This window comes from Plodia interpunctella, chromosome Z (genome assembly GCF_027563975.2).
Source record: "Plodia interpunctella isolate USDA-ARS_2022_Savannah chromosome Z, ilPloInte3.2, whole genome shotgun sequence".
Taxonomy (NCBI): domain Eukaryota; kingdom Metazoa; phylum Arthropoda; class Insecta; order Lepidoptera; family Pyralidae; genus Plodia; species Plodia interpunctella.
The window spans coordinates 12,326,829-12,346,827 of record NC_071324.2 but is presented as its reverse complement, the minus strand read 5'-3'; the positions used below and the strand labels follow the sequence as shown (position 1 = coordinate 12,346,827).

General features: G+C 38.9%; 1 protein-coding gene across 2 annotated transcripts in view; it reads left to right on the top strand.

Moving 5' to 3' along the window:
- Nucleotides 1-19,965, top strand: part of LOC128682957 (uncharacterized protein) — a 40,999-nt gene extending 21,034 nt beyond the window's left edge. Inside the window, exons 3-12 of one of the 2 annotated variants that reach the window (XM_053768045.1) lie at nucleotides 93-302; nucleotides 3,706-4,138; nucleotides 6,566-6,774; nucleotides 7,009-7,185; nucleotides 7,395-7,574; nucleotides 10,177-10,356; nucleotides 10,611-10,924; nucleotides 11,907-12,097; nucleotides 12,702-12,865; nucleotides 13,780-13,933. In XM_053768045.1, coding sequence (XP_053624020.1) covers nucleotides 93-302; nucleotides 3,706-4,138; nucleotides 6,566-6,774; nucleotides 7,009-7,185; nucleotides 7,395-7,574; nucleotides 10,177-10,356; nucleotides 10,611-10,924; nucleotides 11,907-12,097; nucleotides 12,702-12,864 — 2,057 coding nt within the window. In that variant the 3' untranslated portion in view covers nucleotide 12,865; nucleotides 13,780-13,933. Of the gene's footprint in view, nucleotides 1-92; nucleotides 303-3,705; nucleotides 4,139-6,565; nucleotides 6,775-7,008; nucleotides 7,186-7,394; nucleotides 7,575-10,176; nucleotides 10,357-10,610; nucleotides 10,925-11,906; nucleotides 12,098-12,701; nucleotides 12,866-13,779 lie in introns of both variants that reach the window. The other variant, XM_053768044.1, reaches the window with a different exon arrangement.
- The last annotated feature ends 34 nt before the right edge of the window (nucleotides 19,966-19,999 follow it).

Sequence of the window (19,999 nt, the reverse complement as noted above, 5' to 3'; positions counted from 1 at the left end):
TGCACTGTTTTCCAAAGACATCCTCTTCCTATGTCTTGATCATCCGACATCTTTACCATGAAGCGCTGATTATATATAACTTTTGTCCGTAGTGCTGAACGTGGCGGCAGGCAAGGCTCCGATGCAAGTGTCGACCGAGGAGGGCGGAGTCCCGCAGCGGGCTTTGGACGGCAGCACGGCCTCCAGCTTCAGCGAGACGTGCACGCTGACGCGGCCGGAGCGAGTGCCCTGGTGGTACGTCAACCTACTGGAGCCCTACATGGTCCAGCTCGTCAGACTCGACTTCGGGAAGCCTTGCTGTGGTGAGTCTCGAATCTGGATATTCTGTACCTTAAGTTAAGAAGCGGTGACAGTCGGTGATGAGATTGCCACAATTTCTCTCATATATGGTAGTTTTTTTAACCCATAACCTTTCACCCTTTAAACCGGACATAACAATGCAATCTATTGCTAAGATAGATGATATCAGAATACCAAAGTCAAACCTCTGGTCTGTCCTGTTCGCACTGAACTAATTTCTTCGGAGCCTGACTCCGAGCGACATCAGCGTGTACAAGTCAGCTTAATAGAGTCTATCGCTGTCACATGGCATCACGATCAGCGTCGCGCAACAGCAACAAGCAATCCCGTCCAATTTCTCACCCCAATTGGTTCGATTCCCGTCCGTCCGGCGCCGGCATCTAGCCAGGCAAGTCGGACCGCTTCGGCGCACAACCGTGTCGGCTGGTCGTCGCGTGCGCAGTGGCACGTAGCGTTGCGCCCATTGAGGTGTTGCAGCGATCTGATCTTGGTGGGACCTTTAACTTGCTGTAACACTATGTAAATAAAGAAATGTCTACATGTGTTGTTATTGCTATCATCAATACGGTTCTTCAGATCTTCATTTATAGGACCATATATAACAACTACAAATATACTTGTTTTTCTTTCCACCTAAAAGTTGGCTGGAAGAAATTGCATTAGCGATAAGTCCGAATTTGCACTCATTATATTTGAAAATCTTGTAACTTGTAACTCCTTTGTGAATGGTGCAATGACCAGTTTATCTATCATCTAATTGACTTTTCGCCAATGGCCGTACCAGTGCCTATACTTCTAGGTCTAATTTTTGCATGCATTCATCATCATTACCTTTTATCCATTTCCCAATACTTTCACATCGTCCTTAACACAATTCGTCCACCTCTTTATTGCTCTTCATCTTCTATCAACTTTCAATTTCAAAGCTTTTGATAAAGTGTTGATCGTCTATCCTCATGACACGTCTAAACCAAGTCAGTCTATTGCTTATTATTGTATAGCCATACGTTGTAGCTATAGAATGGCCTCCAGCTTAAACACTTTAACCTAGATTTATAAAACGTACCATTTGGCTAGAAAACGCAAGAGACCTATATTTTTGACATTTGACTATGAATAACTTTTCCCGATGTGGTATTTTTGAGGATCTTTCACATTTTAATTATAATGGAGTTTCGAACAAGTTTTAACTCCAAGTGAATACATGTACCGTACCTACGCATTTGTTTCTATATTGTGTTATTATAACAAAAACCGTAGTGGTTATTTGTTGTAACCACTTTGATTGCCATGGAGCTACGTCCTCGCCGCCGCCATTGTCCGTCCAGGGAAGACAATTCTCAAACTGATAAGGGCCTAATGAGATGAGATATAAAACATTATTTTGAGAGAAGGTCGCGTTGAATTTGTGATTGTAATTAGAATTTTCAATTTAGTGGGACGTCCCGATTTCATATTAAGTTGAAAGTTCTTGTAAAACGGATTGTAGTTGCCTAACCGTCTCGATGATGGGGTATGAATTAGAACTCCTTACGGTGAGTGGTGTGGCTGCGAATAATTCAGCGGTTGGCACAACCGCTTTCCATTCTATGTCCTATATCTATAAATACTTTTCTTTATTACTTATGTCCCGCTGCTGACGAGGAGCATTTTTACGCAGAAATTTCCAAATCCCAATTTTGGCAACATTGGTGCCTTACCAAACATTGTTCCGACTTTTCTATGACGCATAAAAAAGTCTTATCCGGAAGGACGGATGGTGAACTCTGAAATCGAGGGCACTTATTGCCGCGGACTAAGTCGCGAGCAACAGTTTATGAATAAAGCGGTAATTATAATGATTCCAAGGAATCGGCCATTAGGCACTCGTAGGCCATTGATCAGAGGCAGGACGCCCAAACGTCATTAATATAAAAAAGCTTCCCTCCACTGTTCGATGATCTACCTGAACCCTCCAATAACGCAGTCATCGGATAAACAAAAGCATGACTGGAAACGAAAGTCAATCGTTTAGGGGGTATTGGCGTGGAAAATTTCAAATTTGATCGAGTACCGATCACTGTGGAACGATTGTTTTCCTCCCGACATAAATTAAAGAGCATTCAGAAAACAAGACTTGAGTCTTTGTCTCTCTGTCCCAAAGAGTTTTAGCAATGCATTAGATTCATTACCACACCACGCGTGACGTAGGCTATGTTAACTACATTATTGTACAATATAGGGTAGTAAATAATATAATTATTGATATAAATTGTAAGCTGAAAAATAAAATGTTCTTCGAGTGTGGTATCCTAACAAAATGGTGGGTTTAAAAAATGCAAAGAAACCGTTCAGAAATTAACTTCGTTTTACGCTCATTCGTTAAATAAAGAACATCGTATTGGACGTGTTATTAAATTTTTTGCAAGATAGGTTATATTTCCGCACCGTTTTTATTTACCCAGCTCGATTAACGCGGCGACAAATTCGTATTATTATATTAAATTATTCCAGCGTCTGCAAGCCTCAGTGGTCCCAAATAACCATTTCCAAGTGAAAGTCAAGACGAAAGTCGGGACATAGTTTGAGTTGAAGTATGCATGCTACCACGCTATTTAGAGTATTACGTGGTGTTACGCGTATAGGTCATGCCATGAGCTGATTTGGCGGAGAAAGCAGGCCGCTCATGCTTGTATGTACCATAACGACAATAACTGCCATGATAAAAAAGCTAAGCGAGTGTTTTCCCCCGCTTCGTCGTCTTATAAGGCAGGTTTTAAATGTGAAATCGTCGAAACATTACTCATTTCATCATCTCGGTTATTATTATGTTAGATATCTCTAGACCGCGGTTTGCTTGCTTGTAATTATCTGTAAAAAGTATATTTTCTTTGTGGTATAAAAATGTTTTTAATGATCTATATGTTTATTTCTCTTTAGTCCCGTATCTCGTAAGGTGGAATTTTAAATTTAAAGACCAATGTGCATTTACGAATAGTGTGCAATAAATGAATACGAATATTTTTCCACAAAGGCCTTTTTTGCATAACATTGTTATTGTGCGTACCTAAAATTAGTTATCTTTGCCAAGAACGTAATTTAAAAAAGTGACTTCTTGTGTTGTTTCCGTCATTATTCCCGTGATCCGTCCCGTGTTCCGCTACGAGTCCTGTCCCACTTTTCACCGTTTCCCGTCACATAAGCAAATAATCACTATCATATAATATAACTATTATATGATAGTAATTATTATTCGTCTGTCTGTTCGACAAACATTGAAATTACTAAGGGGATTTTCATGTGTTTTCACTAATACTCGTAAATGGATTATTCACGAAGAAGTTATATAATATTGATTCTAAGTTATGTCCTGAAGTTTAATACAAATAAAAATTGTTTTTCCTATTAACATTCCACAATTTACAGGCGCCAACAAGCCAGCAGTGATCGTAGTGCGAGTGGGCAACAACCGGCCGGACCTGGGCACGAATCCGATCTGCAACCGGTTCACGGGCTTCCTGGAGGAAGGACAACCTCTGTTCCTACCTTGCAACCCGCCCATGCCTGGAGCTTTCGTCAGCGTCCACCTTGAAGCTTCCACTCCGAGCCAACTGTCCATATGCGAAGCATTCGTGTACACAGACCAGGCATTGCCGATAGAAAGATGCCCTCAGTTCAGGGACCAGCCCCCTGGGAGCACAGCTACGTACAATGGAAAATGCTATATATTCTATGACAGACAGCCGGCCGACTTTAGAGACGCCCTCGGATTCTGCCGGTCCAGGGGAGGAAGTTTGGTGGATGAAAGCAATCCAGCGCTCCAGGGTTTCATCAGCTGGGAATTGTGGAGACGGCATCGGTAAGTTGACTTTTGCGTATTTTGCTGCTGAGCGATTTTCAGATTCGTGTCTTGTTTTCTAGGCTATTGCAAAGTCTTTTATCTAATGGCCTCCGATGTAACAACTTAACGGCGACATAACTCCATAGGAAGGAATGTGAAAGTGAGTCAGAATGGCATACAAAAAAATAGGAAATCCTTACGTTCAGAAATTACTCAACAAAGTGGATAATCGAATGCTGCTGCGTATTGTCGGCTGATGCGAAATTGATGATCACGCGTGAATACGGGAAACGCAAGTTGCAAAGTACATCAGTAAATCTATGGTTACGATAATATATTATTGGTCTAATAAAACAGTGATGTACAGACGTGTTTCATAATGTTTTATATGTTATAGATATTGTATATATTTATAATAAATAGCTCTTGCCCCCGGCTTCTGATGATTTTAACAATGAAAATATTTATTCATTTTAAAATCGTATGTTTTGCGTTAAACCTCCTAGAGGGCAGTTCACGAAATAGAAACTCGCTGTGGTTTTCCTTTCCTTCCCGCATATATACTTTAGATAATTTTGAGCACATCGAGGGCACATTTCAGCCGTGTTCCAGTAACTGGCAACATAGCTGAATGTGTCTTCACAACAAACAAAACTATATAAAATTAAAAGTTCAGAGACTCTGAACTCGCTGTATGTTTTGGACAGAATACTTTGCTTATCCTGCCAAAAATATCGCGGGGTCCGGGTTTTCCGGAAACTTCTTACTAGGAGCACGTGCATTGCATTGCGCTGTACGAGTTCTTAGTACGTGCATTATGTACGAGTACATGTGTTGCCAAGGATTTCACGTACTTCTAAACTATTAAATCTATATACTTATATAAAACTCTTGCGTTACTGAGTGACTGACAGATAACGTACAGCCGAAACTGCTGGGCGTAGGAAGCTGAAATTTGGCATGTAGGTTCCCTAGGGAGTGGAATTTCCAAAAATCCTCTCTTAATACTCACCTACATGCCAAATTTCAGCTTTCTACGCCCAGTAGTTTCGGCTATACGTTGTCCTGTCAGTCAGTCAGTCACTCAGTAACGGAAGAGTTTTATATATATTGATTTTGTATGGTTTATCCCTGTGCATTTCTAAACATGTAATTTGAATTCATAACATAAAACATAGTATACATGTAATTTGAATTCATAACATAAATTTTCTTCCCTTTCGCTCTTAATTGTTTTCCCTTCCATTCTGACCAAGCCAGTGGCGGGCTTGTGTCAGTGTTGCATGCGTATGTGAATACTTGTGTGTGCAGTCCACTGGAGATCATTTTCATGGTGACGCTACTCACCAACAGCTCATAATATTATTATTTATTGAACAATCTATTTCCAACTATTACTTTGTCGCCGCGCTGTTTTAGTTCCACCAACAGCTGAACTAAGCTAGCTCAATAAGATCCGTCACGCATTTTCCATTGAAGACTCAGCCAGCTATCGTCACAGGCGTATTTTTAAAATTGAAAAGATGAAAAAGCTCCATTGAAATAATGGGTGTTGGACAAGAAATACATTCTATTTACAAAGTTTTATTCAGTTTAATCTGTTCAGATGTTTATTTGACCTGAGGGTGCGCCCAGGATCGGATATCAAGGAGGTTTACTCGCGAACATGGCGCGAACATGATAATGTTTGTTCACGCGTTGAATGCAACAAGATCTGTGACGATATAAAGGCTTGTGGCTAAAATGATTTTTTTTATAAAAAAACTCTCAATAAATTATATCTTGCTAGAAATACAGTATTGGCTGAAAGTTCGCCAATAGTGGCGAATCGACGTACAACGTGCGGTAATGAAGCTCACACTATGGTCTTGTAGGGTTGTAGGGTTGCTATTTACGCAATGTACTTATTCGCGTCCGCATCCGTCTTTGTTCGCCGTTGTTAATGTGGTTTTGCTTCTAAAATATGAATTTATGGAAGTGTCTGTTTGATTTAAAAAAATAGATCTGTGTGTGATTGGCGAAATTTACGAGGAAAGTTTCTTTTGGCTGTTAAATTACCTTGTCTCTAAAATTCCACGATAACGAAACGAAGTCTATTAAACTAGGAGCATATCGTAGCATCGCCCTGGAGCTTCGTTGCATTCTACCCGTGTACCAAATTTCGTCGAAATCTATTTATTTACGTGCAACTCCCAATATCTTTAATTTTAATACTTTTTACTACACTATGCGATTGTTTTATGCAATGCGATTGACTAATTCACGATGATTATAATCGCTAATATTATTGGCATTGTTTACCTTGGCAATATTACCTATCTAATGCCTCAAATGTTAAGGTGATGGTACCAAAAAGAAATATGATATTGCAAGCGGCGAATATGACACCCGTGTTCAGAATGATCCAGCTTCTTACCAGAACTGATCACCGAATGTGTTCGACAGAAGCGACAGCAGCAGTCAGTACTGGATGGGGGCCGTGCGCGACCCCCAGGACCCGGGCAACTGGAAGTGGGTGAACGGGAACGACGTTACGGTGTCCTTCTGGAACGCCCCGGGCGGGAAGGAGGACTGCGCTCGGTTTGACGGCAGCAAGGGCTGGCTGTGGGCGGACACCGACTGCCAGACGAGGCTGAACTACATTTGCCAGCATCGTAAGTCTCATGCTGATTGTCTTCGCTGTGCGATTGTCTATTGTTTACAAGCAGACGCGACTGTCTAATAGAATTATCATTTCGCACTTTAATCTGTGTTATAGCATAAAACCCTTGTTCAGACTTTATGTATATGTAACGACACGTATAAATGGCGGAATACCTTAGTATAAATAAAGTGTATGGCTGTTGGTCTTTCAGATTAAATAAAAATAAATATATTTTGTCCGACAGAGCCGAAAGCATGTGGTAGGCCGGAACAACCCCCGAACTCCACGATGACGACGGAGAGCTTCGAGGTGGGGGCGTCTGTGGAGTACTCCTGTGACGAGGGGCACCTGCTGGTCGGCCCCACGGTCCGCACCTGCCTCGACACAGGATTCTATGACGAATTCCCGCCTGTTTGCAAACGTAAGTCCCTATGAAACGCCCTACTAATATTATATTATAAATGTGAAAGTACACGGATAGAATATATAATATCCCGCAATTCCGACGGGAGTGACGCCCTGGGGCGTAGCTAGTAGTTAATACGCGTTCATTCACTCAGAATACAATTAAATTCACTGTTAATTATACTAGTGTCACATTTAATTCAAAGACATTATATTCCTGCACAGGAATCGAATGCGGCTTCCCAGCGGAGATAGCTCACGGGTCGTACGCGCTGCTGAACGGGTCAGTGTCGTACCTGTCGCACGTGCAGTACTCGTGCGAGCCGGGCTACGAGATGGTGGGCCGCGCGCGGCTGGTCTGCGACATCGACGAGAGGTGGAACGGCCCACCACCTAGATGTGACGGTCAGTCCCTGCTTATACCTAGGCTGGAATTCGATCAATGCCAAGGAGAATATAGCCAGTGGAGTGAGCTTACTCAAACACTCATTAGTAACACGGAACACACTTAGACCGCTGTGATTGGCTTAAAAAATTCCAGCAATTTTCATAACGCGTGGATAAAAAGCAAATGAAAATTATCGATATCGATATCCCTTATTTCCTCACTCTATTCTTCTTGATCAGTGTTAAGTGGTGTTTCGAACAAGCACTTGTTTTCGTTAGTAGTAAGCCCAACTGTGCGGAGTTACGCACTACGTAATAAAATCAATTATCTATAATTTTTGACAAACTAATTTCAATTGGTTGTCCAAAACCCAGCTGCGGCACATTAGAGAGAATCCCAGTCCGATTAATCCTTACGCTATTAAGGAGCTATAAGGGTGCATAATAAGGAGAGAGCGTCAGGGCATCAGAAATCGTACTTTTGTATGTAAGAACAATAGGTAGCATATATTGTATGTAGCGAACCGGGATAAAATACTAAATTTTTGTTACCTGTTCCAGAGAATATTCATCGTTTAGTCAGAGAATAAGATAGTCACCTCTCTCTCTCTCTTCGAGTGTATAATTTCTAACATTGGTGTCATATTTTATGTACCTGAGTCAAAGTTCAAATTACCTATACGACTAGTAGTTAATAGTATTCCTAATTAATTAGTATACATTATATTCCGACTCGAAAATAACAAGAAAATAGTGATCCGCTATAAAAAATAACAAAACAATGTTATGCTGGCTACACGTTATCTAGATTTATAACGAATCAGCAAAGTTTGAAATTGATGGTTTTTCATTGCGGTAAATAAATAAATGCTCTCATCCAAAATACGCAATGGTCATGCATTCGCGTCAGCAACTGTCCGAGTTCGGCGACAGTGTGTAGCCAACATTAATCATGTTGCTATGACGGATATCATGTAAGTATCGCACATGTAATTATCAGCTCTTTATATCGAATGGAATTAAGATAAATCTGCGCGTTTGTTTCTCGAGTCACCACCGTGACTCCGAGTCACAAGTCAATGGGAACCGCTTTCCTCCACAATCAGAGCTAGAAACGTGATGGTATCGCCCCCTAGCGGCAACGGCGACGATTACCGCCATCTCATATGAACACGGAACATCTACAGTACGGATCGGAAGCAACGTGGAATTTCACTTTCGGATTCAAATACTAAATTATTTTTATTGCAAGCAATTTTATATATCCCCGCAAATATTTTGCGGGAATTAAACGACAATGGAAGGAGACCTCACGCCGCAGGGTGAAAATCACAAGCATCGGGCGGGAACCATACTAACCGTTACAGGATGAGAAACATCGGCACAAGGCGGAAACCGTACGTCAAAGGACTGGAGCCACATTCCATAAGGCACTAAGCGCATTTAGTCGTAACTGACAAATTTTTGCCTATCTTGAAATAAGACTAACAGCGGCTCGCCTCGGCTCCGCTCGGGTAAAACCATAATGAAAAGTTAACATAGGAGGAGTTCCTGAATGTTTCGACCATCTCTGTGCCAAATTTCATCAAAATCGCACCAGTAGTTTATTAATTACGAACTTTTTTTTATACTTTCCTATTTAAAACTTCTTTCGACTTTTGTTTTTCTAAAACATTTTTAAGTACCTACACTCATTTCACAGGATTCAGCTCGTTATATATTTATCACTCATGTCATTACATAGTCACACTCATTACTACACCTGTATCAATCCACTATATTATTGTAATAGTGAGAGAAACCCTTTATTGGCCTTTATTGTAAACGCTGTTAGTTTCTTAATAAAATAAAAAATTTACATTTACAATAATAATAATAAATATTATTATGGATTATCAGTCTCCTAAGTGCGGCTTTATTTCTGCACGATAGTGTTTTGTTTTGAGACTCTCCCGTGTGGGAAACAACGTTTTTCACATGAAGCAAGCTTTCTATGTATGTGCGGAATGGGAGCGCGTGTGACGAAATTACTATAACCATGATTAACGTTATTATTATTCTCTCGGTGGCGTAATGTCCTGGGTTCTATTCCATGTGTTGCCTACACATGGAATAGAACCCAGGACATTACGCCAATATGTTTCTCCATCATCAGAACGGGCTCTTGTCGGTGAATTTCTTTTCATTGCTCGGGGTTTAAATCGCCATAGTTGTTTCAATTTGTCACTTAATGTAATTTATATAATTTAATTTAGCATTTTAACTTAATGTAAATTTATGACTGAGAGTAGATTGTGCATGCTTTCTTAGCTCCAAGAAGGAAACAAATACTTATAAATATATTTAGGAAAGAATATAGCTAACGGATTTATATTTTCTTGATACGATACTTAGATTTCTTGATGCGTTACGTTTCTTATTTAAGGAAAATAAAATGTAGGTAATAAATACACTTTGAAGGAACACATTGGTTCGGGAAACCGCATCGCTTTGATATGTTGCCGCGGCTTAATTTTGTTTTTTTTTTTGGAGTGTGTCACTATTTTTTTCTTTTTTTTTTAGTCAGAATAGTAGACCAGTTTAGTAAATATTTTTTTAATAGTATTTTTTTTTGCCGCAGTGGTACAATGCGAGGAGCCACCTCAAATTGCGAACGGGCGCGTTTCGATTCCTCAGAACTCATCCGTTTTCGGCGCAGTGGCCGAGTACGCATGCGCGAGAGGCTTCAAACTGCAGGGCGCTAAAAGGACCACCTGCCTTGCCGCCGGAGTGTGGGACAAACCCGCACCTCACTGTATAAGTAGGTACCTAAATGTTTCATAGGGATAGGAAAATGGTTTATTGAGAGCTCGGTTCTGATTTCATGACCGGCCGGCCTTTTTGGGAATGCTATTGTTACTTGTCTCTTAACGACATCCAAGGCCAATGTAACGCATGCGTTTTCATAAGTGCGCTAATACCATAAAGTTATACTGTGGTCATACATGATAAGCGTTCGGGTGTGTTCACGAAAATGCATTTAAAAAATACTAATGTTATTTCTCATGATTGCAGTGGAGGAACGCAGCACGACGACATCCACCACCACAACCACGACAACAGCGGCTCCGACCACTACGCCCCCCGCCTCATCCACCACCCCCCGGCTGGTCCTACCCACCAGACGTCCATCCCCGCGGCCCTCATCACCTACACCCTTTGTGCCCGCCGAAAATAAACGACCGCGCCCGAAGACGACTACAGAAGGAAGTACCACGAGGGCTTACGAGCGCCCACCCGAGAGGAAAGTGACGGTGGGCGATGCGCAAGAGTCGCCGACGAGTCACGTCCCGCACATCATTGTCGCTAGCCATCCTAGGGAAAACCAGGTACGTGCCGGATTTTGATGCTGTTTTTTTTAAATATATAGTGTGACTTATGGGAGGTTTAGTTGTATGTATAATGTAATATGGATTCCCCCGAGCGGAGCCGGGACAAGTCGCAAGTAGTAGTCTATAAAAACAATGTTATTATACCACGATACGGCTGCCGAAGTCATTAAACAAACTTCTTGTTTTTAGCGAGTAACCCCTATTGATTTAGCATATCTTATATGTGTGTTTGTAGCATAAACATATTTTTATTCTATTTTAACCCAAGATGTTCTTTCGGTCGTTATATTTATTTAGCTGGTTCTGAGAGCGTTTGTACTACTGCGGCCGCGCAGTCATTACGATCCGTCAATTTTGTTGAAGAAGGAATAATTTTCAAAATCAACCATTCATAAAATCGACATTACCACAGTACAGATTCCATGGATTTCATAAGTACTTCAATTCTATGACAGATTCATTATTTAAAAATCAGAGAGTAAGTACTTGAAAACTCTTCTTTTTACTAAATTTTGAAATATTGTAATGGCAGCGCGGTCTCAGTCGAAACGCTCTGAGAACCACACAGTTATATTTTTTTGGCTTTGTCACGTTCCCTCTAGAACACGAGGGCCGCCATTTTAGGTACACCACTACAAAGCGCCGCCGTGAGTGAAAGTGTTTGTTCGCGGATATAGGTACATATTAGATGCGGTTGACACGACATGGCTCATCACGCCAGACAAATTATACCTGTTAACACATTATTATTTTTTGTGTTACTAACTGTACTTCCTTGTGAAGACGTCAGTTATTTTAATCATCAGCTGATCTAATTACGATAATCTGAATATGGACATATTTATTTAAGTCTTAAGTAAGATTTTCTTAAAACTTTAATTTGGTGTTCCCCTGCGGGACAAAGTCCACCACTTTTGGCCTTCGAATAGAGAAATTTACTTTTTTATTTATTATATTTATATTGGCAACCCTGTTCCAGATTCTCGGCAGCGGCAACAACATCAGAGCGGAGCAGACGCCGCGCGTCAACGTTCCTTTGTCTGTGGACGGCGAGAGACGGGAGACTGTTGGCGCGAGACTTAACCTCGGCGCCGTGGTGGCGCTGGGTGCGTTTGGCGCGCTCGTCTTCTTGGTGGCCATTATCACCACCATTGTTATACTCGTTAGAAGGTATGTTGGTGAACAAATGTTGGGAGATATTTGTGTCGTTGATGCAACATAATTAGTCTATTGCGGTAAGTTTTGAGACAGCAATATGAACCTAGGGTGTGGTAACATGGTAAGAAAAAAAATACTTTTGGCGTAATTGTTATCCTGTTAAAAAAACGGTTTTCCAAATTGTAACTGATATACATAGGTATGTGTAAAATGGACAAGCGTTGCATTGTTTTTCTCCAATATTCGCTTGATGAAATAGCCCTTATCTTAGTTAGGCAGTCATCTATTTCGGCGTCTCCTTTCAGCCCCTATTGGTATGACGAGTACCTTAAAATATAAATATCTAATATACAAATGAAAAGAAATGCTCTCAAACTTTTTGTTGTCTTTCTATTTTTACCTAATCTTTTACTTTCTTATCAATAACATTAAATATACAAAGTCTTGAACAACTTATCTTCTAAAATAAATAGGTAAGTTAAACTTTAGTTTAACTTTTTATAGTATAAATGATCGTACACCCACTACAATATGCCTACAACTACAATAGAATCATTCGGTGCCCTACCTAAATTATGTACAGATTCACATTAAAACCTAATGATTGTTGGCGTAGTGGGGGGCAGCAGAAACACCCCCCGGCGGCCCTCCGAGAGCTGCCCTCGAGATGGTACACCCTCCTGGCCCTGCCGTTCCCGGACCAGCAGGTCGGCCGCCGGGAATTTGTGAGGGCCCATCGACACACTCACCGCGCAGGACACTTCTCCAATCCCTTATAGCGTGCGTTTATATTTTGAGGTACTACAGCGCGTCGACATGGTGGCTGATAGAACGAACGAAACGAAAATCGAATCTTACTCGACTGACAAATTGTAATTATGGCATAAAAATAACGAAAATCAGATCTCACTGGCCAGTGTTATGTCATTAACATTCCAAATTTTAATTATGGCTTATAGGACAAGAGAAACGAAAATCGAATATGTGTTGTATTGACTGATATTACAAATTTTAAATATTGACTGCCTCGTGGGACTAATAAAAACAATTCAAATTTTTAGGCAAAGGTAAGTAGGTAGTACCTTCACACTAGTTGTGCATTTTGCTGGCTTTCCAGAGGCGACCGAGCTGTTTACGATACAAGCAATAGGTGTAGGGTCCTATCGTAGCCACCGTGTCCGGCAGCGCAGCACAGCACCGCACGAGCTAGCACGCGATCGGTTACAAATACTATTTGTGTAAAAAGAAACGGCACTATATTCCATTCTAAAAATAAATTTTCGTCTCACAAAATGTCACCTCGTAATGAAAATGTCACCTACTCAAAACATTGCATGTATTCACGGTTACAACCTAAAACTAAATTTTCACAAAACATGTTACAAAATATAGATAAACATGTTATAATATAATCTAATTTTAGCGAACTAGAACAGCACAAACGGTGGCGTAACGTATCCTAACAGTCGCCGGGGCGGTCCAAATGCTGCAACTATCTAATCTACCCCTCGTCCACGCTACGCTACGCTACTGGGCACAAGTAATCACTATAAACAAAACAAAATAAACTACACTTTAAGCACGGTGAACGCACTTCCCAAAAACAATATCATTACCACTCCGTCCTGTCGCGCCATTTCCCCATACCACAGCCCCATACGTTATAAGTATTAATAAACTGTTGCTATCCACAGAAAACACCACGACGGCAAGCGATATCGTCACCACGTGTCGCCCGACTGCAACACCGTGGCGTCCCTCGACTCCTCGTCATCAGAGTCGCGCAGCGGTCTGAACAGGTACTACAGGCAGGCTTGGGAGGAGCTACACGAAGCGGCGGGCGGCAAACACAGCCATAGGAGACAAGACAGAGAGGCGCCAAAGGATGGCTCGGAGCTGGTGGTGTCGGACGTGTACCCAGCGCCCCACGCGCGCGACAAGCGCCGCCACCACCATCACCACCACCACCGCGACCCGAGACACCCCGACTGGCACTCGCCACATCGTCCCCACCATAATCATAAACCTAGGTATTAGTTTAGTCGTGAGTAGCTTTATTATATAGTTACTTGCAATAGTAACTCTCGAATCAGATGGCACAGGGTCTTGATGTATTTCAATTTTTGAAACGTATCTACTTTTGCAGGTTAATTTCGTAGGGGTGCATAAAAAAAATGCATCATTATTTTTTATCCCTACTCCCGTCCTTGCGTCACAGCTCATATTCGGCTCTCTCTTGACGTCACGTATTTTGCCATTCCTAATGATTCCGTAGTAGTGGTTCAAAGTACGCGTTTCTAAAACTTAAGACATGTTTTCAGATATGACATGAAATTTGAAATGACGTCGCGTGATTCAGGATCCCTTGTCGCACATTACATTATCGTCGATCCCCTCAATATCCTCCCTATGTACGTGACGTAATTTGTGGATGGACCCCTGTTGATGTTATGGTCCTACAGATTGTGACACAGAAAGTAACTTTTGTTTTAATTATTGTACCTTTTATATTTTGATAGAAAACTTTAATGACGGATTTAAATAAATACGAAAACATATGTAACTACAGTGTTGAAGTAAATATTTATCATAGGTGTCCCAATGATATTAAACCAAATAACTGAGCAGGTTACATTTTTCTTTGTTGATTTTCTTTTTTTTTGTAATTTTCAACCTACTTGTTATACCACAGAATATTTATACATATGAAAATTATCCAATGTAGAATAATCATATTTTAAATGAATAAGTATTAAGCATGTGTACTATAACAGTAGTTTCTTACCCTTTTATACCTAATTTATTTACACTTGCTTAGCTATGATTACCTTGATCTTTTCTTAATCAGGTTTTCTTGCAACACCCAGGTATATTTAAAAAAAAAACATTATGTAGCATTTAAGAAAACATGGAGTTTATTGTACATACTTAATTATAATTTTTAAGATTAGATTGAAGATAATCATTGTTCTCGCGCTAACTTTCCCGTCTGGAAGGCGGTAGTGCCGGCCAGGAGTTCGTTTCTCACTCACATCGAGTCTCTCCATTTTTTGAGATTGAGTTTGAGTTTTCCACAAAACGACAGACGCAATCTGTCCAATCACAGTGCGCCTTTGTGACCCGAAGACAACGATCGCAATGTGATTGGTTGGTTGCGCCTCACTGCGATGATTCAATGTGAAAAATGAATTGCAAACCTGAAATACGGCCTAAATAATAAACTTAAACGTAAGATTAGGAACTGTGAAATATACTATACACGTTAGACAGGGTAATTTAAGGTGAATGCTCATAAAAGTTCGCGCAAATCGATTACAACTCAAGAAATAGGTAAAATTGGGTAACAACTTGCTTTATTGAACTCTGTAGGTACTTATAGGCATTCTATATTGATGACAAGAACGGTATGAAATCGATAAATGAAACTAAACTAAGTAAAATGATATGGGGAAAATATTGATTAATTTGCGGTTTATTAAATTATTATTTGAAATGATGAATTATTTGCCCTGATATTATTTTAACGTAAGTTTTTGTCTTTGTTACGTTATGAATTAAAAAAAAACTACTTATCAATTTATCAACATATATATTTATCATACATATGTATTTGGCGGTACCAAAGTAGAAACTTACGTACATTTTAAAAAATAATTTAAGTTACAATATAATTGAGTCTTAAAAGAAAATACGAAGAGCATAAATAATCAAAGATATTAGTTTATTTTTTAACCCACTATGATACTAATGTTGCGTCAGAACGCAACATTAGTAGTGGGTATACAGAGCCAGTCTATATAAAATTTCGTGTTTTAAAATCATAGCAGCATTAATAACTATACAAAGCATTGGCTTTGTATAGGTATTAATGCTCCTATGATTTGTGTGAAAAAAACTCTGTAACACTAATATTGATAAAAGGGAATATGTGCATAAGTAAGTACGTCTAAATTATTTCAATAGTATCTACCTATTTATGAAGTAGACGACCTCGGTGACGCAGTGGTAAAGTGCTTGCCTCTGAACCGAGAGGTCCCGGGTTCGATCCCAGGTCGGGTCATAATGGAAAATAATCTTTTTCTAATTGGCCCGGGTCTTGGATGTTTATCTATATATGTATTTGTTATAAAATATAGTAGCGTTGAGTTAGCATCCCATAACAAAAGTCTCGAACTTACTGTGTAATTTGTCCTAATAGGTTATCAATTAATAAAATAATTAATTGATAAAATTAAATTAAAATTTCATTACTAAACTTACCGAAAATATTTAATATATTACAATGAATAAATACATAATTGAATAATCGATGTGTATACCATACTTGTTCCGAGTTAGACAAAATGATACCAATAGACGTCGTCATTACAACCGCCATATTGTAATGAAAAAATAATAATTGCATAAAAACGCTATGTATGTGTAAAGTATATTTTGATAGTTTCATGGATATTCTCCAAATTCATGTAAGTACTTAGGAAATTTAAAGAATAAATCAACTTTGATACTTTGGACAGAGGTAAAGTAGTTATGAGCTACGCATTACTAACTCAGCATAGGGATAAAGGGGCTAGGGTGAATTTCACGAGCGTTTGAACGGGATTTGAACGGGAAATGGGGTTTCATTAGAGTCCGACATTTTTTTGATTAAAGAATCTTTTTAAAAAAAAATTAAACATTTATAAAACATTGTTTAACTTATTTATAAAATGAGATAATTAAATTGATTACTGTGTATAGTACAATTTAATAAACACTAAAGAGAGGCCGCGGCGGAGTTCGAAACACACGAGTGTGTTGAAAATCACCCCTACTACGAAACAAAACACGTAGCACGTAATTGCGTACACAATATGGGAAAAGAGACAGCTTGTGGACGTTAAAAACGTGCTAGGTACGTGTTAGTATGTTTCATGAATGAATATAAATTATATTTGTGCCAAATTTCATCAGGATCCGTAGATTTTGCTACATAAATCTCTCATATTATGTTTTTCTTGACTCCGTCCAGACCTACTGTAGTATTTATAAATTATCCTCGTAGCTCCTAACTATTTCCTACCAAGTTATAAACAAGTTTTTAAACAGGCTTCGCTCAATATTTTGAATGTGTCTATGCATATCTACACATTATGGTACAAAATAAATTTAAAACAGCGCAGTTATTGTATCGGTACGTTGAATTTAATCGTAAATATGTGCCATTAGACAGGCAGAGATAGATACTTAACACTTTAGCGCACAGTTTACTTAAAAACATATTATTGTTACTGCTATAGCAGCCTATGTAATGTCCACCTAAGAGAGTGAAGGGCGTTATCACATTGACAGAATTGCGCGTAATGTAAAAGCGGAACCAATTTTAGCCGCTTAAGATTTATCCATTTATCCTACCTGAGATAAATCCATCATTATACCTCTTTCTTGTATAGCTTTAGTTAATGTAACTACTTATTTTTCATGTAATAAAGTTATCCCAAACAAACAAGCGGAGACGAGACGACAGAAAGAACTTCTTCGAAAAGAAAAGAAAGAATTCACGTATTTGCCGCGTTGGAATCAGCTCTGATGTCCCCTACATCAGAGCCCGTAGTACTAGTGCCCGTGTATACACAGACATTCGCAGAACTTCGTTTTGCACACATTATGAAATCGGGTTAGTCGACAACGGTATTGTTTTGTGGTCCGTTATAAAAGTTTAGCTCTGGCAGACAGCATGCTAAATGGCACTAATAAGGGTAATATACTTAGTACCGTTAGTACCAGTGGACAGGACTAACTGACATCTCTGGTCGACACTTCACGCCTCCTCTCCGCTATGCATTAGTGAAAAAGTGCCCAATATCTGGTTGCCATGTCATTTTATGAACGCGGTTTATGAATACAACTTCACGCACGTAAAGTTGTGCCAACACCGACCTAACGAACGCAGGCGTTTCTATCACTTTTCAATTTATTTAATGCAATAGAGGCTAGCTTTTGCTTGTACAGTCAACAGCACATCAACCTAACCAAATTCATTGCAAACTCACCGCTATTTCCGCGCCATAGATGTTCATGCAGGGTAACTTGATGTGCCGTTGACTGTACATTATCGGTGTGATTGCGCTCTAAAACTTAAAAAATCACAGTTGTATGTTATAAACTAATTATTGTTACAATGGGGCTGAAGTCTACTTTCATGTAATTATTGTATTATATACTATATTCCATAATCCTTAGGTCATAATACTTACATAATACATTCCAAATATTTTCAAGAAGCGTTTTATGGCTTCTGTAAAAGTGTTACACAATAATCATCTTCGGAATTCAAGTATACATCTCATCGCTCAATCTCTAATTGTCAACTGACATATTTTGGCCCCAATTCGATTAATTGAAGCTGGTACCTATTTAATAAGTTTTCTAACCCATTCTTTCAATTATACCATTCTTCTTCATCATTAATTTTTTAAATTAATTTGTGAGGGCCAATAGGTACAACGTCACCAAAACAGAACTATTTGTGGCGTAACGGGTCCATCAAGTGTTCAAGATAACATTGCCAGCTTTAGCAAACCAGTATTAACTATAGTGAATGTATCACTCGCGTAACTTTGTAAACGATCAATTTTAGTTAAAAAGTTAGGAACTGGTTTAGATTTCCAGTGAGAAAATATATATATGTAAAGTACTCTTATACAAATATGTAGTATTGATTTTTATACTATCTATCTACCTAGATTATTCCAGTGTCCATAATCCATCGTACTAAATATTTTTGAGCAGTTTTTAAAGGTGTTTTTAATAAGTTTATTAACGTAATTTTAATCGTAAGATCTTATGAAAAGCGCAGGGTGGTTTGATGTTTCTGTAGACTGTACCTACTTGGAGAAACAAGAGAATTTCCAGACTGGACTGAATGATCCAAAGAAATGACCATGCGATTTGTGTGGAATAGTATCTAGGGGAAGTAAGATGAAAAAGGGGTTTGGGTAAGTTGGTAATTGAATTTTTGGGGCAACTCACAAAACTATGTTTTTTGGAAATAACATATCAAGAGAAAGAATAATTTTATACTTAGAGAACGCATCGTAAACTGTATCGGCTTTTAAGATTTTAATTCAATGCCTTAATGTCAATTTTACAATGTATGGGTAGACATCGTTTCGTTCATCTTCGGTTACTATTACTAGAGCGCGAGATTTTTTTTAAATTAATGTGATTACGTTTTGCAAATTCTAATTGAGTACTAGTTAAATGAAAATGATGTCGAAACTATTATATAACGCAGCGGTACAGTATAATGAACATTGCCATTGACTTTAAAAGACCTAAAATTCCTAACACTGTAGCGCCGACATAGTTTAGCTTTATGTACTCCATAATAAATTTTGTTAAACTTTATTATTTTCTTTCTAAAAAACATAATATGACGAGTGGCGCGAAAATTCGAAATTACGTCACTGGTCCCATAGGTACGAAATTGCCCAAACCGTTTTATTAATCTGTGCTCTGCAGTATTTAAGTATGACTAAGATTGTTATTTTGCGTATAAAGTTTAATTTATCAATCAAATCATTTATTTATAGTACATAGGTGGTGACAATAGATAGGTACCTACTTAAACAAGTTTTACTAGTGAATTATGTCTGTTATGCCAATACAAACAACATCGACTTACAAGAGTATCATTACATGTATTAAGGAGCTATTTATTATTATTATATAAATCCTTAAATCTCATTATATTGTGTGTTATTTATCATTTGTTCTACATCGCAGTATGAGGCTAAAGTGAACATGTATAAATAATAATTATTTTATGGTATGTGAACCGTGTCAAATTGTAATGCATCAATCTATACTTATTAGAATTAAATATGTGATAATCTATATATATGTGGTTTTCTTTTATTTATTTTATTGTTT